The sequence below is a fragment of the Orcinus orca genome, chromosome 4, assembly GCF_937001465.1.
Source record: "Orcinus orca chromosome 4, mOrcOrc1.1, whole genome shotgun sequence".
Lineage (NCBI taxonomy): Eukaryota > Metazoa > Chordata > Mammalia > Artiodactyla > Delphinidae > Orcinus > Orcinus orca.
The window spans coordinates 31,918,526-31,944,900 of record NC_064562.1 but is presented as its reverse complement, the minus strand read 5'-3'; the positions used below and the strand labels follow the sequence as shown (position 1 = coordinate 31,944,900).

General features: G+C 41.8%; 2 protein-coding genes across 4 annotated transcripts in view; one reads left to right on the top strand and one right to left on the bottom strand.

The window, feature by feature from the left end:
- Positions 1 to 3,818: 3,818 nt before the first annotated feature.
- On the bottom strand, positions 3,819 to 4,532 carry LOC101272977 (ubiquitin-conjugating enzyme E2 B). Its single transcript, XM_004263629.4, has one exon. The coding sequence runs from the start codon at positions 4,456 to 4,458 to the stop codon at positions 4,000 to 4,002; it is 459 nt and encodes a 152-aa protein (XP_004263677.1). The 5' UTR covers positions 4,459 to 4,532; the 3' UTR covers positions 3,819 to 3,999.
- A 20,530-nt stretch (positions 4,533 to 25,062) lies between these two features.
- LRBA (LPS responsive beige-like anchor protein) overlaps positions 25,063 to 26,375 on the top strand; it is a 728,899-nt gene continuing 727,586 nt past the window's right edge. Inside the window, exons 1-2 of one of the 3 annotated variants that reach the window (XM_033402948.2) lie at positions 25,063 to 25,125; positions 25,705 to 26,143. In XM_033402948.2, coding sequence (XP_033258839.1) covers positions 25,925 to 26,143 — 219 coding nt within the window. In that variant the 5' untranslated portion in view covers positions 25,063 to 25,125; positions 25,705 to 25,924. Of the gene's footprint in view, positions 25,126 to 25,220; positions 25,384 to 25,704; positions 26,144 to 26,375 lie in introns of those variants that run through there. The other 2 variants (XM_033402953.2, XM_012535502.3) reach the window with 2 other exon arrangements.

The following is a 26,375-nucleotide window of genomic DNA, read 5'->3' as shown; positions in this document are numbered from 1 at the left end:
TCCAGAGCCCATTGGCTCTGTCGTTGCGGCATGCAGGCTCTCTAGTTGTGGCTCATGTGCTCAGTAGTGGCGGTGTGTGGGCTTAGCTGCCCTGTGGCATGTGGGATCTTAGTTCCCTGACCAGGGATCATACCTGCGTCCTCTGCATTGGAAGGCGGATTCTCAACCACTGGACCACCAGGGAAGTCCTACTGAGATTTTTTTTTTCCTATTTATTTATTTGGTTGCAACGGGTCTTAGTTGCAGCTTGTGAGGTCCTTAGTTGTGGTAGGTAGTCTCCTTAGTTGTGGCTTGCTGGCTCCTTAGTTGTGGCAGGTGGGCTCCTTAGTGGTGGCAGGTGGGGTCCTTGATTGTGGCAGGTGGGCTCCTTAGTTGCAGCTCGCCAGATCCTTAGTTGTGGCATGTGAACTCTGGGTTGTGGCATGCACGTAGTTCCCTGACCAGGGATCGAACCTGACCCCCCTGCATTGGGAGCACAGAGTCTTATCCACTGTACCACCAGGAAGTCCCCTCACTGAGATCTTGAATGTCTGAAAATATCTATGTTCAATTCTCATTCTTGATTGATCATTTCTGAGGATAGGACTTTAGGTTGGAGATCATTTTGTACAGAATTTTGAATGTATTTCTCTTCTTTCTTGAAAGCCTATCTTCTTGCTTCCAGTGCTGCTGTGGAGCAGTCCAAAGTTGTTGCTTTTCTTTATCCTTGTGTGTAATCAACCTGTTTACGTTTTTTCCTGAGAGCTATAGGAATCATTTCTTGGTCCAGGTGTTCTGAAATTTCACAAGTGACTTGTTATGAATCTCTCTTCATCTGTTTTCCTTGGCACTTCATGGGTTCTTGTAATCTGGAAACGCAATTCCTTACATTTTCATAATTTTTCTTTAATAATTTTGATGATTTTCTTTGTTCTACTTTTTCTATTTCTGCCATTTTATTATCCTTTTTCTCCTATTTTGCATCCATCTCTCTCTCTCTCTGTCTCTCTCTCTTTTTGTTCTACTTTCAGGGATGCTTTCTTCAACTTTATCTTCTAACCCAACTTTTAAGGTTTTTATTTGTTTCATTTTTGTGTTTTCTCCTTCTATCAAGCTTTTAATTCCCAAAGACTCTTTTTTATTCCTGTTACATGGCATCCTGCTCTTGTTTCATGGAAGCCGTATTTTAAAAAAATTAACTCTTGGGCTTCCCTGGTGGTGCAGTGGTTGAGAGTCCACCTGCCGATGCAGGGGACACGGGTTCGTGCCCCGGTCCGGGAAGATCCCACATGCCGCGGAGCGGCTGGGCCCGTGAGCCATGGCCGCTGAGCCTGCGCATCCGGAGCCTATGCTCCGCAACGGGAGAGGCCACAACAGTGAGAGGCCCGCGTACAGCAAAAAAAAAAAAAAAAAAAAAAACTAGCTGTAGAGAAAGATGGTGAAGCATTCATTCCTGGCTACTTTGGTATATCAGGAGGTGGGTCTTTTTCTCTAGCAGGACTTTCTCTCCATTAAAAAATTAGCTGTTATGGGAATTCCCCGGCAGTCCAGTGGTTAGGGTTCTGCGCTTTCACTGCAGAGGGCACGGATTCAATCCCTGGTCAGAGAACTAAGAACCTGCATGCTGTGCGGCACAGCCAAAAAAAGAAAAAGAGAAAAATTAGCTGTTAGTGTGCCATTTTTTCAGAGCCATGGTTTCCTCTAGATGACATGAGTAGTAATGAATTCATAGAGCAAATTAACACAGGGACTTACAGTTAAAATGCAGGCAAAGAAAACCTTTAATGACTAATCCCACTGTTGACTTTTTAGGTGTGGTAGAGCTCTGACTGGGAGATGATTTTGGTCACACCACTTATGCCTAGGTGCAGGATATATTAGGATTCAGTAAAATGTTCCCATTTGTCATCCCTCACCACATGAAAATTCATTATTTTTTAAAAGTGAAAGTGATTAATTTTACAAACTGGGTTTTTTTGTGATATGCAAGAAACAGCTAACTGAAATGCTTACTGAAACTCTACGCATAGAGGCAAAAACAAATGCCTCTGCAAGGTGGCTTCTAAATATACATGGGGCACATAGTTACTAGTGACTGAGCAAGCTCAGCTCCACTGAAGCTAATGAGGGGAAAGGGCAAGGAGCTAAGTAGAAATTTGTACATTTTACATTTGGTTTTTATGTGTCTATTTCTGGATCCCTCAGGAAGGAAGCATTGTGAGATAGGACACTTTTTATGCTTAACACATTCTAGACATTGAAAAACGTGTACCTTTTTTTCTTTGACCTAATACTACCATAAAATTTCATCCCTCTCAAGAACAAATCTTAAGCCACAGTAAATGCTGCAGTTTAATATAATAAAGGATTTCATTAAGAGTCTCCCCTGATTATTTCTGCCTGAATTTTTGTCGTTTCTGTAAGATGAAGTATGTCTGAAAAAACTAAGAAATTAGAGATTATTACTGATGTTTTTACTCTGTTTGAACCTAAGGAAAAATATGATTATATAAAAGTACACTTGGGGGCTTCCCTGGTGGCGCAGTGGTTGGGAGTCCGCCTGCCGATGCAGGGGACGCAGGTTCGTGCCCCGGTCTAGGAAGATCCCACATGCCGCGGAGCGGCTGGGCCCGTGATCCATGGCTGCTGAGCCTGCGCGTCCGGAGCCTGTGCTCTGCAACAGGAGAGGCCACAGCAGTGAGAAGCCCGCGTACCGCAAAAAAAAAAAAAAAAAAGTACACTTGGCTCGACCGGCAGAGGCACAGGCACGCGAGGAGGTGAGGGTGGGGAGGAGGCCAAGGCAGGAAGATACGGCTCTTGGCCTCAGAAGATTCAGTCTCAGCAGAAAAATGCCAAAAAGCAAGCTGGACAAAAGAAGCAAGGACATGACCAAAAGGCTGCTGCCAAAGGTGCCCTAGTATATACCTGCACTGTCTGTAGGACACAAATGCCAGACCCTAAGACCTTCAAGCAGCACTTTAAGAATAAGTATCCTAAGACTCCACTTCCTCCAGAATGAGCTGATGTTCGGGAGTGAAGCGGTTTACAGTGAATTCGCGACACCTTTGACTCTTCTACTGTCTCAGACCTTAGGTAACAAACCTGAAGCTCTTTTCTAACAAACCACTGATCATGAGAAATAAAGGGGTTGCAGAAGCACTCTTTTCTTTTCTTTTTTTTTGCGGTACGAGGACCTCTCACTGTTGTGGCCTCTCCCGTTGCGGAGCACAGGCTCCAGACGCGTGGGCTAAGCAGCCATGGCTCACGTGCCCAGCCACTCCGCGGCATGTGGGATCTTCCCGGACCGGGGCACGAACCACTGTCCCCTGCATCGGCAGGCGGACTCTCAACCACTGCGCCACCAGGGAAGCCCAGAAACACTCATTTTTATGCTGTTCCCTTTTGGGCTTCACGCAAAGACAATTCTGTGTAAATGTACAGTTGACTCTGATTTGGAAATCTGAAAATTGGTCCATCCTTGTTGTAAAAAATTTGTTTACAATTATAATTATATTGATGCTCATATTGTGTGAATTGACTCATTTAATAAAGTGGTACCTTGATTTCACAGCAACATCAGTAACAACACAAAAGTACACTGTGTGTACCAGTCGCATGTGTACTGATGATCAATAGCCAAAACAAAACAAAATTTCCCTCCTAGTATTTTATAAGTAAGAGCTTCCTGTAATAATCCAGGAGACTGATGTTCAAGTTATTCCAAAGAACAGAAAAGTTGAAAACTTAAAAGCATTACTAATTATCTATAAAATTGGTCTTATTTATATTTTTGTACCTTATTTTTTTTATATTACAAATTTATGTAAGCAATAACTTAGTTCACACCATGCAATAAAAAGTACATTAATCAAGATACACAAGCTTTTGTAGGTTCTAAACCGAAGGTTTTTTTTTCTGCAGAATCCTTAAAACCTGTGGCACTTAAAATTTGTTAGCCTTTCTACTGAGAGGTAAATTATACACAACAATGATGAAAAAGATTAACAGACCAGATGTCTATTATGAATCATTCCAGCTTTGTTCAACAATGGCCGAAACTCTTTTCTCGTATTCTCGTTTGTTTTCCTGATAAAGCTGTGCTGCCTGGCTATTGGCTGGACTATTTGGATTTGGTTCATCCAGCAGAGACTGAATTGATGTTAAGATAGAAGATACATCGTATGTTGGACTCCATCTATTCTGAAGGATATCTAAACATATGCTACCATCAGCATACACATTTGGATGAAACATTTTGGATAAAAACCTAACAGTTGGCGGTTTATTTGGATATTCTTCAGAAAATTCTATTACTAGTTTAAAAGTACCATCTTCAAAGGGTGTCCCTTCTGGTCCAAATATAACTGCATTCCACTGCATGATGTTGTTTTCAGATGGTGCGCCACTGACACCCACAGGTGGGTCCTCTTGCAATCGCTTGAAATCCCGCATAAGTCTCCTCCGGGCCGGGGTCGACATGCTCCCCAGCTGCCCCGCGGTCAGTCTGAAAAAAAAGAGTCCCGCGCAGCCCCCCCACCCCCCCGGCGCGGCGGTGGAATCACTGTTTGTACCTTATTTTGATGTTCAAAGACATTTATAGAAAACCCTCAATAAAATAAAATGTATGTCAGATGTCATACACAAATTAGACAATAAATACTTTTAATTTTTATGAGACAGGTACTTTTTCTAGAAGCTGGGAATTCAGTGGGATGGAGATGGAGGCCCTGACCTCCAGGAGATTCCCTTTTTGTGAGGGAAGGCAGAATTCTTAGGAATTTCATTCATCAGGAAGCCATTTATTGAGCACCTACTATGGTCAGGCCCAGTATGTGCCCTGGGGGTGCCAAGATTAAAGACAAATTTCTTGCCTTCAGGGAGCTCACCTCCTATGTCGAATCAGAAAAAATAGTCTAAAATGGACTGAAGACCTTTGAAAATCTCCAGATCCTCTAATTTTACTCTAATTTGTGATTTCATCAAACTCTTTATCTATAAAACAAGAATAATATGACTTCACTTAGAGCTTTGTTGTGCACATTAAATAGCATCATGTAGCAATGTGGACCCTGGGTGGTCAGGCTCCTGACTGGCTCAGCGACTCCTCAGCTGTAGCAATCCTATTTCATGCCTCAGCAGACTGACAAATTACTACTTGTCCTGGAGATTCATGGCCACTTGTGATATTTAAAAACTTAAGTGTTAAATTGTGGGATGCTGGGTCCATGTGGTAAGGGATATGTTTGGGGTAAAAACAGGCTGTCATGAGACTATATAGAAAGGACACCTGAGTGGGGAGGTAGGGTAGGTGTAGGGAATCCTGAGGTGAGGGCTGAAGGGAGTTAGTCTGAGGGTGGAGAAAAGAACAAGCTTTTAAAGCAGAAGAGATTGGGCAAGTAGGTCAAGGTCAGGGAGAAAAGCCTGGTGCTTTAGAGTCACAGGTATTTCAGTAGAACTAGAGCCTGAACAGGGATTTGAAACCGTTTTTTGTGCCACAGCTCACTTTGTCCATCTGGTAAAGCCAATGAACACTTCTCAAGATTAATACTTTTATTTTTTAAAATATTTATTTATTTATTGTTGGCTGTGTTGGGTCTTCGTTGCTGTGTGCAGGCTTTCTCTAGTTGCGGAGAGCAGGGGCCATTCTTCTTTGTGGTGCGTGAGCTTCTCATTGTAGTGGCTTCTGGCACGTGGGTTTCAGTAGTTGTGGCACACAGGCTCAGTAGTTGTGGCTCACGGGCTTAGTTGCTCCGCGGCATGTGAGATCTTCCCGAAACAGGGCTTGAACCCGTGTCCCCTGCATGGGCAGGCGGATTCTTAACCACTGCGCCACCAGGGAAGTCCCAAGAGTAATATTTTAAAATGTATAAAGTAGGAAACTATTAACTTACAGTGAAGTTATCAGAATACCTAAAATACAAGTGCAACATTTGTATTTTTTTATTAATCCATTAATAATAAGTTCTACTAGTGAGTGTAATAACTACTATAATTTCAGAGTAGCAATGAGGATAAATAACGTCTGTGATATCTGCAATAACTGGAATGTACTGTGAAAATAACTGATTTCTGTTGGTTGCAAAGTCACACATTTAATAGTACTGTGGTTTATTGCCCACATTTATAACTGGAGGAATTCCTAAATTTCAATGAATGATCAGTAAAAATAAAGATGTATTTTTTTTTGTCCTATCCAACTTCAACTTACTATAGACCCCAGGTAATGAACCCCTGGTTTTAGGCTGTATCTTCTAAACAAGTTTCCCTGCCTTCAGTCAGATCCTGCCTCTAATCCAGTGTCTGGTTTGGGAACGCACAAATCTGATAAAGCCATTCCTTTCCTTAAAACTCTTCATTTGTTCTCCTGGCCTTTAGGATTAAGTCTAAATTCTTTTTTGTGACTCATAAATCCCACCAGGACTGGTTTCTCTCCACTTCCTAACTCCTCCTCTCTTTCCCAGCCAAACAGAACTTAAACACAATCCTCTCTTGCCTTCCCACTTACTATTTGTTTTTTTCTGATGGGAATCCTCTTCCTTGACTCCAACCCTTCTCTGCTTGGTAAACTCCTTAGTGATCACCTCCTTCAGAAATCTGATTTACCAAAGTCTGCATGGTTCCTGGCCTCCAGGGTTTACATAGCACTGGGGGAGACAGATAACTACACTTCTAATTATAACACAATGTGAGAACTGCCTTGTTTACTCTTTTACCCCCAGAGCTTAGAACTGCTTGCCCCAGTACCTGCTTAGTGCCTAAGTGTCAACAACTCACAATGTTCATTTCACTGCGGTCCATGTGAATGGGTCCCTCTGGAGTTGTGTGACTATACTATTTTATTGATAAATAAACAAATGAGTGAGTGGCCTCAGCTGAGTGAGGAAGAGTCCTGCAGAGATTGGGGCAAGAATCATCCTTAGATTACGTGAATTGTTTTTTTTAATTAATGATCTTAATGTTTTTTTAATTCACTTTTATGTATAGTTTAGAAGAGAGGAACATTTCAAGGGCTTAAAAGAGGCACTTGTTCTGATTATAAAAGTATTACAAGTTCATTTGTAGGAAACTTGAAAAATGTACAAAATATACAAAAATAAAATCAGATATTATAAACAATCCCATGGCTGGGTGGAACTGCCTTGGACTGTTTATATCAATGATATTTGAAATTGACTATAAACCATATTGAATACATATTTGGGCACTGATTTCTTGATTCCGAAAGTGTAAATTATGTAAAACATGAAGAATATGTTTATCATTGAGATTTGGCTTTTCCTTTATTAATCATTGCATTTAGCAAATGTTTTCTAAACATAAAACATGAGTCAGGCGCTGGGCTTGACAATCTGAAGAATATAAAGATAAATTAGACACTGATTGCATGACTCCAGTATTTACAGATTACTAGGGAGATCAGACCCACTTGGACCCTTAACGCAAGGCAGTAAGGATATGTGACTTAAGGAAGCTGCAGTCAGCCAGAGGGAACTTTTTAAAGCTAAATTAGGTCATGTCATGTTCCTACTTAAAACCTTCACTGGATTCTCATGCAATTTATTTTTATTTATTTATTTATTAAATTTATTTTAATTGTAATTAAATAATTTTTTATTGGGAGATAATTCACATATCATAAAATTCACTTTTTAAAGTGTACAACTCATAAAGTTGTGCAGACATCTCTCACTGGATTTTTAAATAAAATCCAAACCCTTAACAATGGCATATAGCTTTGTGTAATGTGGCTCTTGCCTGCACCTCTCCAATTTATTTCTTGAAACATTTGCCTTTGCAATTGATTTTTCCTTAACCTGGAATCCTGGAATCCTTTTTCTACTGGCATTTAACACTGCTGGCTCATCTTGAGGGTCTCAACTGAAATGATACCTCTGAAGAGAAGTTTCTTCTGAACAGTCTCCAAAAATAGCCCTCCCATCTACCCAACTACTCTTTGTCATGTCACTCTATTTTCTTCACTGAATTTACTTATAGTCTGTAAATGGTTGTATATTACTTATTTGTTAGGGTATAAATTTCATGGAACAGGGATTTTTTGTTTGTTTGTTTGTTTTGGCTCTCTTTATTCATTGGATCAGGGGTCAGGAAACCATGGCCCACAGGCCAAATCTTGTTTGCCACCTGTTTTTGTATGGCCCACAAGCAAAAATGGTTTTTACATTTTTAGATCATTTTAAAAAATCAAAAGAAGTATAATGTAACATGACATATGAAAATTCTATGAAATCCAAATTTCAGGGCTCATAAATAAAGTTTTATTGGAACATAGCCACTCTCATTGGTTTAGGTAGTATCTATAGTTGCTTTCTCACTACAGGGGCAGAGTTGAATAGTTGAAACAGAGACCATATGGTCTGCAAAGTTTAAGATATTTACTGACTATTTATTAAAAAAAAGTTTGCTGACTAATGCATTAGATCTTAAACTCCTTGAGGGCACAGTGTTTTGCACACAAAAGATATTCAGTACATGCTGCTGGATTAAATTGAAACTCTAAAATCTCTTGATTTTATTTTTCTGAATTAAAATTCCTTGTCTGGATCTACACAATTATATACACCCATCAGGTAGTATCTAATATGGATAGGTAGTATCTTAATATGAAAAGAAGTTTTAGTTAAAGTCTATTTATCCCTTACAGACTAATAAGGGATACATTTACCTAACTCTAATACTAGGCCGAATATGTTAAATGCCATCAGAAAGCTTACATGTTACCGACTTCAGAGTAAAACAGGACATATTAAGCTAGAGCAATTGAGGAAAGATCTCTGAGTTTCAGAGTACTTGACACTGGACACTCAGGTCATATGGGAAGACCTAGAACAAAATCCTGCAGATAGGAAATCACTATGTGTAAAGAGGAAGCTGTAATACGGCTGGCTTTGCTGGAGAGTAGACTTGTGGAGGTCAAAGATGTGTCATGCTGGATTGGAGCCCAACCCTGAAGCAGAAATAGGGTCTATACTGTCTTCCAGCCATTTATCACCACCCACTCACTTTCAAGCCTACAGTAATCTGACTTTTCCTTGTCATTTAACTGAGGCAGTTCTAGTTCTATTGAAGGTCACACCTAACCACCAGGAAAACCAATGGACTTTGATCAGCCTTCATCCTTCCCTACCCATCTGCATTTAACAATTTAACCTCCTTTCTTTCTTTCTTTCTTCCTTCCTTTCTTTCATTTTCGGCTCTGTTGGGTCTTCATTGCTGTGTGTGGGCTTTCTCTAGTTGCGGCGAGCAGGGGCTAATCTTCTTTGCGGTGCGCAAGCTTCTCATTGCGGAACATGGGCTCTAGACATGCGGGCTTCAGCAGTTGTGGCACGTGGGCTCAGTAGTTGTGGCTTGCAGGCTCTAGAGTACAGGCTCAGTAGTTGTGGCATACGGGCTTAGTTGCTCTGCAGCATGTGGGATCTTCCCAGACCAGGGCTCAAACCTGTGTCCCCTGCATTGGCAGGCGGATTGTTAACCACTGCGCCACCAGGGAAGCCCATAATCTCCCCTCCTTCTTGAAACCCTTTCCCTCTCCAACTCATTCTGATGGTAGCTGTACTCCCTCCTCTGGTCCATTTTCCATTGACAGAGAGCAAAAAGGGCTCCAATCAGGATATGACTGTCAATGGGAAACAGGTCCTACAACAGGTTCTATGTTCAACTTCTTTCCTTTCAACACAGACTTTTATGGAAAATGTACCACATCCAAGGCACCATGCCAGATGTTGTAAGGGGGAAAAGACCAAGAATGTTCAATCTGGTGGAGGAAAGAGATTGGTAAGCAAGTAATTAAAACTCAGACAGAAAAAGGTGAGGGTTGATAAGAAGCATAAGCAGCATTCTGTGGATGTGAAAAGAAGGGACAATTAAAAGTGACCTTGAAGATAACAATTGTTCATATCTTCCCAAGGACGAGGGTGTTTATTGCCCATGCTCCATTGGTTAAGAAAGAGACTAAGTTATAAAGTTTGTGTGATTCTCAAAGAAAAATTGGTTTTCCAATGATTTGTTTATTATGTTATAAATGTTAAAACTTTCTTTTAAAAGTGATGGCTGTATCTAGTGGTAATCCTTTCCTCCCTTGATCTTGGAATAATGTTATTTATAGGTATTATTAGTCCTGTTTAACAGATAAAGAAAATGAGACTCAGAGGAATAAACTAAGAATAGACAAAATGGGCCCCAAATAAAATTAAACTCTCTTTTCCTCATTATTTGAAATGAATTCGTTAGGGAACTAGAGTGAGAATATTTATTTAAGGATACTCCTTCTTTTGATTTCTACTAAATCAGGAAGCTAAATGCCAGCACTTAAACTGAGTGGATTCAGGGGCCCCCAGATTCAGTAGCTTTCATTTAACCCAGGAGACTCATTTTCTTCTTTGTCAGAGTGGCCCAGCAATTGGTTAGGTACTTGGGGACCTAACTCTTTCAATCCAAGAGAGTATAATAGAGTCTGTGCTGTTGGTAAAAACAAGGCAGCTCTCTAGAGCTCTGTCTACATGGCAGTCCTGAAATAGTCAAAACAAAGTGTACTGGTAGTTGTTCATAGCCCTCAAATTCAATTTCCACATTAGGAAATCCAAAGGCTGAGGTTATTCTGTATGTTCCATTTTTTGCTAAAACTGGGGTAACCAGCTATCTTCAGGCAGTCAAACCAGTTTGATGGGTACCCCTCCCACTTCCCCCATTAGAAACTGGCTTCCGACCTTAGTGTTCACTGGCTGATGGTTACAGTTGGATCAACAGGTTCAGCTATGAAAAAAAGGAAAAGAAAGAAAAAAAAAAACAACTTCGCAACTCCACAGAGAGATTTTGTAAATAGAAATGAAGGCTGTGTAAACATAGTACCTGTATTTTTCTAGTTGGCACGCTAGGAACCCAGCAGGAAGAGATCATAGCAGACAACCCACAATCCACAAAACAGAGTTTTTTTCCAAGGGGGTGGAGGTGGAGTAGGAAGGGTGTCTGGTTGCTCCTGCTTTTGTCCAAAAAAAACTATCCAAAAGTTTTGATTCAAATAATTCACATGTAGGAATCCTGAAGAGTTTTCAGTGATTAAAAAAAGAAAAGTGACCAGAGGTGAGTGAGAACTCAGCTTACTACAGAGGAAGTCAGAATAATTCTTTGTTGACAAAGGAGCAAAAGGATCTGTTAAGGTTAGAAACCTGGTGCAGTTTGTGGTCTGTGAGCAGCTGGGGATGTGCCAGAGGCGAGTGTAGGATGAAGGGGCTCTTGTTTTAGGCAGAACGGAATTCAGGAGCTCCATTCCTCCTCAGTGCTGGTGAACTTTGCTCAGCCTTCTCTTCTTTCACTCCCTACAAAAAAGTGGTGGAGAGGAACTATGCGATGGGCAGAGCAGGAGTTTGTACCCGTTTGTCGTGTTTAGTCCTAGATTCTTTCTGACATATTTTGACAGATTGACACTGTCTATGTGATTTGTGATTTGGAATTTTCAGAAAAAAAATCAATTAAATAGTTTGGATATACGGATTCCTAATGGTCTGAGTGAGCAAAGAAAAACCCGTTGTCAAGAGCTACCTCTTTGCTGATGTGCTAACTAAATTTTGGAGGTAAATTCGCAGCATGACTAATTTAGCCACCGCTGTCAGTAACCTTCAGACAACACTCAATAAAAAAAGAAAGAAAAATGAGAGTTACCTCTTTGGGTCCAAGAAACTAATGAAATTTGAGACTGAATCAAAGGTTATACGCAGGGCCCAAATGGCAATCAGACTAGCTGGTAAACAGAACAGTAAATAGCTATATTTATTAGAAAAGTGTTTAAAATTTTTTTTTCAAAATTTAAAAATACAGTCATTTAACAACATATGCTTTAATTATTGTTATAATGGCTTACATTTATTGAGCAGTAATTACTTTTAGGGTACCATGCTAAGTACTTTACCTGTAATCCTTACAATAGGTACTATTATTATAGTCCTTTTATACATCAGGAACCTGAAACTTCAATAATTTGTTGAATAATTTCTCAAGAGTACACAGCCAATAAGCCATGGAAGTAGACTTTAAGCCAGATATGTTCAGTGTCAAAGCCTATGCTCTTAACTAGTGTACAGTTTCACTATGTTTGTAATAGCAAAACACTGGAAACAACTTGAATTTAAACAATAGAAGGTTGGTTAAATTATGGTCTAGTTAATAATGTAATAATATAGAGTTATTTTTAAGGTCACATTTAAAAGACTAGGGACAAAGAAAATGTTAATGATATATTTCTAAATGAAAGAAAGCAGGCTACAAGCAGTATGTTTCACCTGATCTCAAGTTTTTAATAACCATTTATTTATGGGACTACATATATACACCAAGTGTCAGAGATGTGTGGGTGTTGTAATTATGGGTGTAGTTTTTTTTCTTCATTTTTGAAATTTTCTACATTTTCCAAACTTTTTTCAATTAACATGCATTACTTTTTTTTTTTTTTTTTTTTTTTTTTAGCGGTACGCGGGCCTCTCACTGTTGCGGCCTCTCCCATTGTGGAGCACAGGCTCCGGACGCGCAGGCTTAGCGGCCATGGCTCACGGGCCCAGCCGCTCCGCGGCATGTGGGATCTTCCCAGACCGGGGCACGAACCCGTGTCCCCCGCATCGGCAGGCGGATTCTTAACCGCTGCGCCACCAGGGAAGCCCGCATTACTTTTTGTTTTGCTTTTTCTTTCTTTTTTTCTCTTTTCTGCACATGCATTATTTTAAGTACATAAGACCCTTCAATGTTATTTAAAGTAGAAGAGAGAAATATAGGAAGAGGAATAATCAATCAATCATCAGTTTTGTGACAGGTAATGAAATTTGGTGGGGAGCAAGGGTGGTGAGAACTGAACATATGAATGTAGCTGTGACACAAATGAACATTCTTTCACAGGTGCAGCCACCAGTGCAGATATGTCTCATAATTTTCCATTAGCCGATATCATATTAACTACGGTCATGAGTAAGCACAATCATACCCTGATCATCTTCCTCCTTCTTGAATCGCTTTCCTCTCTTGGCTTCCGTGACACCCCACTCCTATTGGCGTTCCCTTTCTCAATCTCCTTTGCTAGTTTCTTCTCCTCTCCTCACCTCTCTTTACATTTCAAAGAGTCCCAGGCTTGACCTTGGGTCTCCTCTTCACCATCTACTCAGAGGAAAAAAAAAAAAAAATTAAAATGCCTTCAGGACCCATGCCAGTAACAAGCGAGTGAAGCAAGTCCTTGATTTCGCTGCCATCTCTTCCCTCAGCCCAATACCAGTCACCCCGCACCTCTGTCAATAGCATATCCACCAACTGCTCAAGTCAAAAAGTAGAAGCCATCTTTCATTGCTCCCTTTTCCTCATCTTTGCCCACATACATCCAATACATCAGCAAATCCTGTTGGTTCTATTTTCAAAATACATCTTGAATCCTTTCCTTTCCCCTTTCTGCCACCATCTTGTGTGGGCTATTTAAGTGTCATCCTAAGTGGTCTCTTTGCTTTTACTCTTGGCCACCATACATTCTTCATGCACAGCCAGTCGTACTAATAATCTCTGGATTTGGAACTGAAAACTCAGAAGATGTGGCTCTGGTCTTCTTTCATTCTTCCTAGTGAAAAGGTAAAATTTACCTAGTTTGACTGAATTATCATAATTCAGAATTAATTTAATAGTACCGCCCCCCCAAAAAGCGAATTCACTTTGGTTTCTTAGCAGTCAAATATTTTGGAACCTAAGGATAAAAACAACAAAATTTATTTGCTCAGTTGTTCTGTTCACTTTATACTCTACCACCTTGGTTAACAATGGTAGAGGGAGAATTTAAAAAAAGGAAAATTATATTCTATTCTTAATTCTCATCCATCTGTAAAGAACAAAACAGAAGGCTGACATAAATGTGTATTATAATCTGGGAGTGGCTTACCATACTTGTTTGCGCTTAAGTTCGTCTTACCTCATTTTTCCAGGGCTTCAATTCAATAGTTTTGTTTTTTTTTTTTGCCATTTAAGCTTCTACGACTATGACTCATGGAACTAGAACTAGCTCAGTACTGCTTTGTGTTACTTTCTGTATGAGATTTTTCTCAACTGGTTAAAATGACATAAGTAAAATACATTTTGTTTTTCTAAAGCTTAAAGACATAAACGTTAAACTAACAAGTTTCCGTTAAAAGAAATTGGATTTAGCAGAGAAATAAAGACTTTCTAATTTTACTTTACAACATAAAATAATTTTCCTCAGTTCTTTCTTCCATAGCTGTTGACCACTGAACTTTCAGTAATCTCATTTAGATCCTGGAAATTAAAGTATTGAATACATTTTCCTAAATGCTAATTTCTTACTACATTTTGCTTTAGAAATAAACTATTTTGAAGTTGACCCTACTTCTGTCTTGCCTTTAACATGAAATCTAGCAACTGTCTGTTATTTTCTTTTTTTTTTTTCTTTTTTTTGGCGGTACGCGGGCCTCTCACTGTCGCGGCCTCTCCCGTTGCGCAGCACAGGCTCCGGACGCGCAGGCTCAGCGACCATGGCTCACGGGCCCAGCCGCTCCGCGGCATGTGGGATCTTCCCAGACTGAGGCGCGAACCCGTGTCCCCTGCATCGGCAGGCGGACTCTCAACCACTGCGCCACCAGGGAAGCCCTGTTATTTTCTTTTTACACAGAACTCTGGATTGTTTTCCCTTCTGATTTAGAAGACTGTTGCTTTTGGAATAGAAATATATCATGCAGATTGTCCAGATTTAGGGACATTCTAGGTTGCTTCCAATAATCTGAGTGACACTAAAATTTTTATACGTTATTTTCATTTAACATTAAGCATATATATATGTCATCAAAGGAGTATTGAAATCAAATAAATATTAGTTCAGTGGTTGTAAACCTAGGCCCTACATTGTAATTACTTGGGAAGCTGTAAAAAATATTGATGCCTGGGTCCTACTCAGGATTCTGATTTCATTGGTCTGGGAATTGGGATTTATAAAAGGTTCCAGGTGATTCTAGAGAATGGCTAATGCTAGGACCCACAGAATTAGGCAATTATGGTTTCAAGATGTCACTTTCTATATTTGAGGCTAACAGCATGTGTGAAAAAGGTGGCACTATATTTTCCTTTTTTTTTTTTTTTTTTTTTGCGGTACGTGGGCCTCTCACTGCTGTGGCCTCTCCCGTTGTGGAGCACAGGCTCCGGACGCGCAGGCTCAGCGGCCATGGCTCACGGGCCCAGCCGCTCTGCAGCATGTGGGATCTTCCCAGACCGGGGCACAAACCCGTGTCCCCTGCATCGGCAGGCGGACTCTCAACCACTGCGCCACCAGGGATGCCCCTATTTTCCTTTTTTAAGGTCAGAATTCCAAAATGGGTTTCAACTGGGCTAAAATCAAGGCATTGGCAGCGTTGCATTCCTTCTGGGGACTGCAGGTGAAAATCTGTTTTGTTACCTTTTCCAGCTTCCAGTGGTTGCCTGAATTCCTTGGCCTGTGGCTTCCTCCTTTATCTTCAAACCCATCAGTGTAGCATCTGCAAATCTCTCGCTGACTCTATGCTTCTGCCTCTCTCTTTCACTTTTAGGGACCCTTGTTATTACATTGGGCTGACCTATTTAATGCAGGATAATCTCCCATCTCAAGATCTTTAATCATCTGTAAAGTTCTTTTTCCATGTGAATTAATATATTCACATGGTTCCAGGGATTAGGATGTGAACATTTTTATGGGAGATTCTGTTGTCTACCACAAGCCCCATAGTCTGTAATTGTTTTCCTCTTCATTTTACACACTCTTCCTGATGATCTTTCTCATCTTGGTGGAAGATGTCACATTTCTATCTCCAACTCCAGGTGCAACTATTCACTGGGCTTACCCCTGTGTGGTCCCACAGGGCCAGGAACCAATGCTGTTTCTCACCTTTAGGTCTTGACACACTTTGCTGTCTTGGTTTGAACACCTTTTTCTCCTTTTCTCAAGTCACACTATATTCTTTGTCCTTCTAGACTCAAGGTGTTCCCTTCTCCAGGAATTTTTTTAAAAAATTGAGATATAATTGATATATAACATCATGTAAGTTTAAGGCGTACATGTTGATTTGATAATTTATATATTGCAATGTGATTACCACTGCAGTGTTATCTAACACCTCTATCACATCACATAATTATTATTTCTCTTTTGTGGTGGGAACAATTAAGATCTAGTCTCTTAGCAATTTTGAAGTTCATAATACAGCATTGTTGACTATAATCACTATGCCGTGCATTAGATCTCCAGGACTTATTTTTCTACTAGTTGTCTGTACCCTCAGACAACATCTCCCCAATTCTCCCACCCCCCCAGCCTCTGGTAATCACCATTCTACTCTGTTTTTTTTTTTTTTTTTTTTTGGGCTTCTCACTCTTGTGGCCTCTCCCGCTGTGGAGCACAGGCTCTGGACGCGCAGGCTCAGGGGCCATGGCTCACGGGCCCAGCCGCTCCGCAGCATGTGGGATCCTCCCGGACCGGGGCACGAACCCGTGTCCCCTGCATCGGCAGGCAGACTCTCAACCACTGCGCTACCAGGGAAGCCCTCTACTCTGTTTTTATGAGTTTTGCTTTTTTTTTAGATTCCACATATAAGTGATATCTTATTGTCTTTCTCTTATTGATTTATTTCACTTAGCATAATCCCCTTATAGTCCATCCATATTACCACACATGGCAGGATTTCCTTCTTTCTCTTGTCTGAGTAGTATTCCATTGTCTATATATGTACCACATCTTCTTTATCCATTCATCCATTGATCGACACGTAGGTTGTTTCCATATCTTGGCCATTGTGAGTAATGTTGCCATATGGGAATACAGATATATTTTTGATATCCTGCTTTCATTTCCTTTGGATACATACTCAGAAGTAGAATTGCTGGATCATATGGTAGGTCTATTTTTAATTTTTTGAGGGACCTCTCCATACTGTTTTCCATAGTGTTTGAACGAATTTACATTCCCACCAACAGTGTACAAGGGTTCCCTTTTCTCCACACCGTTGCAACACTTGTTATCATGGGGTCATGCCTAATTGTCTTCTTGACGATAACCATTTTAACAAGTGGGAGGTGATAGCTCAATGTGGTTTCGATTTGCATTTTCCTGATGATTGACAGCTAAATAATATTTATAAACTTCTGAGCCCCTCACTAAAGATAGTGCAATATCTACCTATGGGGAGATAAGACATTTTTACTTTATTTTCAGTTTCTCAACATTTTGAGGAAAAGGCCTAAAACTAAGCACCCTCCTACAATGAATATGTTAATCATCTCATTATTCCACAAAATTGTGCACCTTTATAAATGCAAATTATTGTAAAGTAATATAAACACTGCATTCCACCAATACTATAAAATGGATGATTCCACCCAAATATGTATCGGGGTTGGGTAGCTGCTAGTGATTTTCTTAAGAGGCTAATGAAATCCTATCACTTTACAGTTTGAGATCTCCTGAATGCAGCAAGTTGCCTTCAGGGTAGAATCCAATCCTTAGCCTGGTTTATCGTGGTCCCCTCTGCCTCTGTAGTTTCATTTTTAGTCAACTTCCCACTAACTATCTGCCTGCTGTCCCACACTCATCATTTTCATGTAACAATTATAACTTAGGCATGGGGTCATGCCTAATTATAACTTAGGCATGGGGTCTTGCCTAATTATAACTTAGGCATGGGGTCTTGCCTAAATTATGCTAACATAATTTTCATTCATAATAAAGCCAGGAATGGAGCATAATCTATTCATTTTCCCTTCTGCAGCCTATTGTGTAAGCACAGGTTCAACTCCATTTCCCCCTTTGTGCAGGATAATAAAAACTATAATGACTTTTTAAAACAATCACAATACTATTTAACTTCATGGGATGAGAGTTTCCCACACTTCCTCATATTTAAAGAGTATCTGTAAAGAGGGTGTGATCCAAATGGGGGTGGTAGGATGTGCTTTTCAATATATGTATTAACAGAACAACCTTTTTTACTGTTCCATAGCTCTATCCAGAAGAAAGGTCTAATTATTTAAGAGTGACAATTGAATTAAATTGTCCTCTAGGGTTAAAATGTCCGACCAGACTGGAGACTTTTCTTTTTCCTTTTTTTTTTTTTAAATTGAAGTATAGTTGATTTACAATATTGTGTTAGTTTCAGGTGTACAGCAATGTGATTCAGTTATATATATATATGTATACTTTATTTTCCACTATAGGTTATTGCAAGATATTGAATATATTTCCCTGTGTTTTATAGGAACTTGTTTATTTTATATAGAGTAGTGTGTATCTGTTAATCGCATACCCCTAATTTATCCCTCCCTTCCCCTTCGGTAACTGTAAGTTTGTTTTCTATGTCTGTGAGTCTGTTTCTGTTTCGTAATAAGTTCATTTGTATTGTTTTTTAGATTCCACATATAAGCGATATCATATAATATTTGTCTTTCTCTGTCTGACTTACTTTACTCAGTATGGTAATCTCTTGGTTATCCATGTTGCTGCAAATTTCATTCTTTTTTATGGCTGGGTAATATTCTATTGTATATATATATATATATCACATCATCTTTTTTTTTCCTCATAAATTTATTTATTTATTTTTGGCTGCTTTGGGTCTTCCTTGCTGCGCGTGGGCTTTCTCTAGTTGCGGTGACCGGGGCTACTCATTGTGGTGGCTTCTCTTGTTGTGAAGCATGAGCTCTAGGTGCATGGGCTTCAGTAGTTGTGGCACGTGGGCTCAGTAGTTATGGCTCATGGGCTCTAGAGTGCAGGCTCAGTAGTTGTGGCACGTGGGCTTAGTAGTTGTGGCACATGTGCTTGGTTGCTCCGCGGCATGTGGGATCTTCCCAGACCAGGGCTTGAACCCGTGTCCCCTACATTGGCAGGTGGATTCTTAACCACTGCACCACCAGGGAAGTCCCCTAGGATACAGTCTTAAGAGTGGAAAAGCAGTATAGTGGTAAACTGCTTCTTAGTGATGTTATATGTTTGCTGTAAATATTAATGAGTGCACATTTCTCCTTTGCCAACACTGAATACTATAAGTATTTGCAATGAGAGAGGTAAACCATGTTATCTCAATACTATTGTAATTTACATTTCTTTGATTATTAGTAGAATTGAACACTTTATTCCTGTATTTTTAGTATAGGTAGATTACCCATAGTGGCTGTAACATTTCTCAGCAGAGAAAATAATTTGGAGTGTCTGTAAGGAAATGGGTGCTTTCTTTAATCAAATTAAACGTAAGTTTTCTCAATTAGCAACAAATAGAACATCTCCCTGGAAAATTTCTTGTGAACTTTATAACCCAAAATGTGATCACACAAAATCCCCTTTTCCCTTGTGCATCTCTAGGATGTACCACTGTTACCACCTTCTTTAATATACAGGCCCAATTATGGGGACTCTAAATTATAGCATAGCTATGACGAGGCTGGATCAACAAAAGTAATATGGTTAGGGAGAGTAATCCAAAGCTAAATAATCTGTTTTACCTGATATTTTATTTTATTTTTTAAATATTTATTTATTTAGGCATGAGGTCTTCATTGCTGCATGCAGGATCTTTCGTTGTGGCGAGCGGGCTTCTCTCTAGTTGTGGATCCAGAGCACACGGGCTCTGCAGTTGCGGCACATGGGTCTAGTTGCCCCGCGGCATGTGGGAATCTCAGTTCCCTGACCAGGGATCGAACCCGCGTCCCCTGCGTTGGAAAGCAGATTCTTAACCACCGGACCACCAGGGAAGTGCCATACCTGATATTTTAGTTTTCTACCTATTGCTGTATAACAAACAATCCCAAAATCCAGTGGCTTAAATCAACAAGTATTTATGACCTCTCACAATTTCTATGTGGGTTAACTGGACCCAACAGTGCAATTCTATACCATGTGGCAGGGCTGCAGTCTTCTGAAGGCTCAACCCAGCTGGAATATCCATGATCGCTCGCTCTTGTAGCGGGCAGTTGGTGCTGCTTGTCGGCTTGGAACTCAGCTGGGGCTGTTGATTGAAGGCCTTGATTGTTCTCCACACGGCTTCTCCATGTGGCTTGGGTTCCAAGAAGGAATACTCTAAGCATGTTTCTACATGACAGAAGTCACCTTTCTCCTTTTGGAGTACTAGCAAGCAATTCAAAGTTCAAACCTCAGAGGATAAGGGCTGGAAAAAGTAATTTCCTCTCCCGTCTGCTTGAAGTCAATCTCCTGGTGGTCTCATTTCCTATTTGAACCACCATTTGTAATCTTGGTGACTGAAATGGCAACCTACCACTTTCAGGGGAGACACTGTCCTCTCAGAGACCTCACCTAGACAAGCAATTTAGAGTTGAGCTGACAATGCCAACAGTCATTCTAGGGATATGCACTTATATAAATTGCAAACGGGTGGGGTGGGGTGGGATGGTGGTGCATTTCATTGCAGTCTCGTGACAATTACTATCTTACTATTGTAAGAGAACACTGCAAATGGGCTACGTATTTACACACTACTTAAGAACGAAATAGATGTGGGAAAACAAAACAAAAAAACAACCAATCTAGTATATGTCCATGTCAACTATGCTAAATACTTCATTAATATTTTATGTCTTAAAACATATGTCTTGGCTAGCATACCTACTGATAGTAGAGTTGCCCTTTTCAAAGTCTTTATCCCTCGTGTGACATACACAAGGGAAACAAAAATTTTAAAATGCCCCAAACAGGACTTCCCTGGTGGTCCAGTGAGTAAGACTCCATGTAATGCAGGGGGCCTGGGTTTGATCCCTGGTCGGGAAACTAGATCCCGCATGCATATCGCAACTAAGAGTTTGCATGATGCAACTAAAGATCCCGTGTGCTGCAACTAAGACCCAGTGAAGCCAAAATAAATAAATATTTAAAAATGCCCCAAACGTAATTAACTTCATGTGGATCATTTTGAACTTCTAGATATTGAACAATCATGTGAACTTTCAATCTTAAACATTTGAATTTCCAACTATAAGGGTGGGCAATGTCTTTTCCTCTTAAATTGCAATTGTTCCCAGAGTCTTGCCCAATAAAAGTGTCATTAGTAAAGATTACTCACATTCGAAGTTTTACTTAACATTAGTAAGATTTAGTGAATAGTAAAAGCAATGTTTGCCTTTCTTGTGAGGAGGGTGCTGCAAGCCAAGGCCATGAATTTCCATTCCAGCCTATGATATAAGCTACGCTGAATAAGAATTTGAAGAATTCTGCAAATTCTCTAGGTGCAGAGCAAATCATGTAGATGGTACCTTTTTCCTAAATTATCATTTAATCTACACCCTAGCAAAATGCCAATAAGTTACAATTGGGTGGATTGGGTGTATTTTCTGGTAGAAACAAAGAAAAATTCCATCCTATCTTTGTTATCAAAATTTTCTTTTCTTTGCATATAGGTAAAGGCTTGCAGATCAATAATCATTTTGATTTCACCATGAAATTACATTCTCTTTGCTTGAGTTCCTTTGAGTTATGCACAAGGCTTCCTGTTCTGAATCCACTCTTTTCTTTTCCTATTATGATGTCAATGTATGCTGAAGGCAAGTAAAATTATGAAAACCTTTAGTCCTTAATTCTGTCAAGGTGGTGATGTCAGAGAGAGATATAAATTAGATGATGACGAAAAATTTAAGTCTGGATTTATAAAAGGTAATTTTTCCCCCATTCCTTCCTTTTCCATTTTAAAACAAAATTTTTTTCATCTTTATTCTCCAAATTTAGGTGTACTTCCCCCTCAGAATTCCAATACATTTTTTTCTTTCTGTTAATGAAGACTTGTGATGATCTGTTTTCCCTTTCATCTTAGAACATTTTGCTTTTATGTTTCTTTATGTGATGTATACAATTCATGTAACTCTTTTAGTTGGTGTTTCTGTTGATCTTAGACATGAGGAAGGTCCAAGTGACACAGTTGATGTCAGGGTATCCAGAAAGCTTGAATCCATCTGTAAACTCTTCAGCACTCATAGGTCGGTTAGTGCCCTGCTGGTTTTGGAGACCCTGGATGGGGGGTGTGGGGGACAGCTGCGGCTCACCCTGGGGACACAGACACTGGTGGCAGCCATATTCGGGAACACTCTACTGCCCTTTTCCTTTTTTTCTTCTCTTTTGTGTAGCAGTTGAGTGTATGATACAGGGATACAAGTACGGCAGTCCTATAAAATCATATGCTGGGGCTTCCCTGGTGGCGCAGTGGTTGAGAGTCCGCCTGCCGATGGAGGGGACGCGGGTTCGTGCCCCGGTCTGCGAAGATCCCACATGCCGCGGAGCGGCTGGGCCCGTGAGCCATGGCCGCTGAGCCTGCGCGTCCGGAGCCTGTGCTCGGCAACGGGAGAGGCCACAACGGTGAGAGGCCCGCGTACCGCAAAAAATAAATAAATAAATAAAAATCATATGCTGATAGTTCATATGAAGTCTTTTGACTAGAAAACTTCCATAATAGTACTAAAATGTAAACAAATGGTAAAACTGCTCTCCATATCATTATTAATTTATTTTTTATTTTTGCCCACGCCGCATGGCTTGTGGGACCTTAGTTCCCCAACCAGGAATTTAACCCGGGCCCCCGGCAGTGAAAGCGCTGACTCCTAACCACTGAAACGTCAGGGAATTCCCAGCTTTCCATATTAAAGTAGCCTTTTATACCAGGATCTTCCTCTCTCTAACTGGCAATAGTTGTATAGACTCAAGCAAGGGTTTTCAGGCCAGAAAAATTAGAGCAAGTAACTTTAGAGCTTTAACTCATTCCAAATAATATGTATTGAGTACCTACAATGTTCAAAGTATTATGCCGTGAAGGAGCTTAATAGCTGATGAACAGTTTACCTGAAGCACTCCATGGCTGTATTCTTTACACCTAAACAATAATCCACAGCTATTGTATTTTAACTGTGACTTGGCTAGAAGTGAAGTTTCCTTCTGCAGTGAACCTCTGATTTCTGGCAACTGTTTTCCTGTAACCAGGGGCAAAGTAAAGCAGGAGGGTGGATAACTCTGAAAAATTGTAAAAAACAGTTGGATTATTGTCTTACATCTCCTGTTGTTTCATCAGTAGAACAGCATTAACGGTGAGATGGCAAATCCATAACAGACATAAACCTTAGCCCTAGGTCATTTAGACTGAATAACTGTGACCACGCTGTGTTTAGGGCATTTCACTATCATCTGCTTCTTCTCAATGGAGGACATTTATTTATTAACAAATACTCCACTAGCACTTATATGCCAGATATATTAACATACTCAAGGTTAGACTATTTGCCCAAATCTGAAGCAGCAAAATGCTATGAGAGGCCTTTCATTGTTTAATGCCTCCCTTCCTCCCTCCAGATGTGTTCACAATGAAGTGAAAGTTGTCTCTCTCCTCCTGGCACACCCACTTCTCCTTATTCCCGACTTCTTCGTTTAATGATTTAAAATATAAACCTGACGTGTTTAAATTTTCAGGAATGGCAAGACGTTGATACTGCCTCTTACCCTGGCAATGCACAAGTCACCATTTCAGATCTGGAGAAAAATGTCTGCCTCATCTTTGTAATATTAAACCCACTTACAGAAAACAAATCTTCAACATTTGCAACCATGAGATGTGGTACAGCTGAATTTATTTTAGTATTTTTAAAAAGGTGTAAGCTTTTAAAACTTTTCTGAGGACGCTCCTGTGCTTCTTGTCTTTTCTCATGCCACACCCCTCCTCCCAAATTTCCATGTGCTAGTTAAAATCCAGTTCATTTTCCAAGCCCATCTCAAATAACCCTTTCTCTAGAAAACTATTTCCTCCCTAAAACCAATATAATTTTTCTTGACTCTCCCACAGTACTTCCTAACTTTGACCCCACTTTTGCTTGACTTTTAAGTGCGAGTATTTTAAATATTATATATGTTTTAAGGCCTTATGGCTTCAAAGAGTACCATAAGGGTGAAAAGCCACTTTCCTCTATAATATTTGTTTGTTTTTCACTAATGTGTCAGGAAGAATACTGTTAACGGGTGGTGGTGGGGGAACAGGACACAGATTATGATGATCTGTGCAGGTTTCAATCCTAATCTAATTGATCTCTTAAACTAATCTGAGAATGAGGCGAGCCTAACTTTCACATTGGAAAATCCCGAGAGGAAAAACACCCCTCCGAGATCTACAGGCAAAATGCACTCCGCCTCCACGCTGCTTGGAGCAGCTGTCTCAGGAGTCCTCCCTTCCTCAGAACGTGGGAGAGGTTTGGTCGGGCGGCAGCTGCAAGGAATTTTCCCCGTTCCTCGTCCACACAATCTCCCCGCCCCACACCCCGCTTCGAAAGGAAGGTGGCAGCTGTCAGGGAATCCCAGTAGAAATCTCTTTCCGAGTCTTCGCCGAGCGCGGCGGGCGGGCGGCAGCTGAAAGCTGTCAGGGGTGGGGACTCTTTGCTCCTTTAGACAAGGACAGCAGCCCCGCTGGCTCCGGAGCTGCCACCTCTCTAGCTCGTGACGGTCCCTCAGGTGTCCTTCTCCGAGTCCAAGAAAACACCTTGGCAACGTGGGGCGGGTTCCTTCCGCGCCAGGAGGCCCTACGGTAACTTAACAGAAGGAGCGTCAGAATCACCGCCTCGGCACTCGCCAAAGCACCTTCTCAGGTCGGGGAGTGGGAGGCCGGGGAAGAGTCGGCTGCTGAAAATAAAGGTCTTTTCTGGCCGGGCCGGGGATACACCTGGTGCTACCTGCATAGCGCGCCAGCCCTCACTCGCTATCCTACCAGCAAGCCCGCGCCCGGCGCCTCCGCCCTCTCCGGCCCCCGGGGCCGCCCGCGCGTACCCACGCCGCCGCGCGGTCGCCTCCGCCTTCGCGCCCGCCCGGCTGCTCGCGCTCGCGCACGCGCACGCCGCACCCGGCCGCCCTCGGCGCTGTCATGGCGGCGGGGAGCAGCTTAAGTGGGCACGCGGACAGCCGCGCGAGCAGTGGAGGGGGAAGCTGTGGCAGTAGCATCCTCACCGCCCGCAGTAGCCTCAGCCGCGGCGTCCGTAGTGCCGGCAGCGGCTGATTTTGCAAAGGCTGAGCGCAGGGGTGGGGTGGGGTGGGGCGGGCCAGGAAGCCATGGAGTTCTGTGCAGCCGCGGACTCCCGGGGAGCGGACTAGGGAAACTTGGAGGCTGCGATCAGGTGCATTGACCTCTCTCTCCTCCCTCCTCTCTTCGTCGTAGCCGCCGGGACTCCCCTCCCTTCTGGCCACTACACACACCACCCCTCCTCTGCCCGTCGAACCTCAGGTGCCCGAGAGGTGCTCCACTCCTCCCCCTGGGCCGAGCGTTGAGAATCATCACCGCCCCCTTCCCCCGCCCTTTCCTGCCCTGGATCTCAGCCGCCACCTCCGTCTCGCGGCTGCCTGGCGGGGGGCAAGGACGAGTCCGGAGTGTCTGGGTGAGGAGGAACTTTCTCCCTCTAGGGTAGCTTGGGGACCCCTGCTTTCCTCCGACCCCCCCCCCCCGCCCTTTCCCAGCGACAGTTTCCTTTTCCGTGCACCTGTGAGGAGAGATTGCCCTGCGCCTGGAACCTGCGAGAGTGTGGGGGAGGAGTGAACCTGTTCTCGGGCCTCTGGAACCAGCCTTCGCTCAGAACCCCGCGCCTGGCTGGTAGCGGGGTCCTTTGAGGAACTTATTTGACGGACACTACTCCCTTCTCTCCCCGCAAAACCCTAAAACAAAACCTAGCCTATTTAACATTGATTTAATCTTCCAATAGGGTTTGGCGTTGTTGTCAGCCTCGGGGAGAGAGATTGGACAAATATTCCCCAAGAGGAGGAAGGCGACGCCAAGGACTTTCCACATCAACTGCTTTTGGGGTTTCTCCACAACTTGGAAGAGTGACCCTTTCCGTTTTGCTTTGCGTCTGTGTGCTTATTACTAGCGCAGCGACTGCTGTCCCAGAGTGACTCCGAGTGGTCCTTTATCGTGAACTCGCAATGGCCAGTGAAGACAGTATTGCCCCTTCCCCGCCACCAACAGGTGATGACGGGGGAGGTGGAGGGAAAGGAGAAGAAACCCCTGCCGAAGGGGGTGCCTTGTCTCTGAAACCAGGGCTCCCTATCAGGGGCATCAGAATGAAATTTGCCGTGTTGACGGGGTTGGTTGAAGTTGGAGAAGTATCCAATAGGGATATTGTAGAAACTGTCTTTAACCTGGTAAGTAGATCTCTATTTTACGAGCGTATCTTCTCAGTGGGTTGGGGAACAAGACGTTAGCGCTGGAGCCATGTGCTCTACTCAGGCTGATGATAGAAACAAAATTCTGCTGACCTAAATGAAACAATTTCTTGTATTTTTCAGTTTAAGGGGAATTATGTAAACTTAGATGCTCCAGGTTTTGAGAAAGTGAACAGATCACTTTGGTCCTAAGGAAATAATTGTTGCTATG

Excerpts from the sequence above, each read along its gene's own strand:
- LOC101272977 (XM_004263629.4), bottom strand. The coding sequence starts at position 4,458 with ATGTCGACCCCGGCCCGGAGGAGACTTATGCGGGATTTCAAGCGATTG.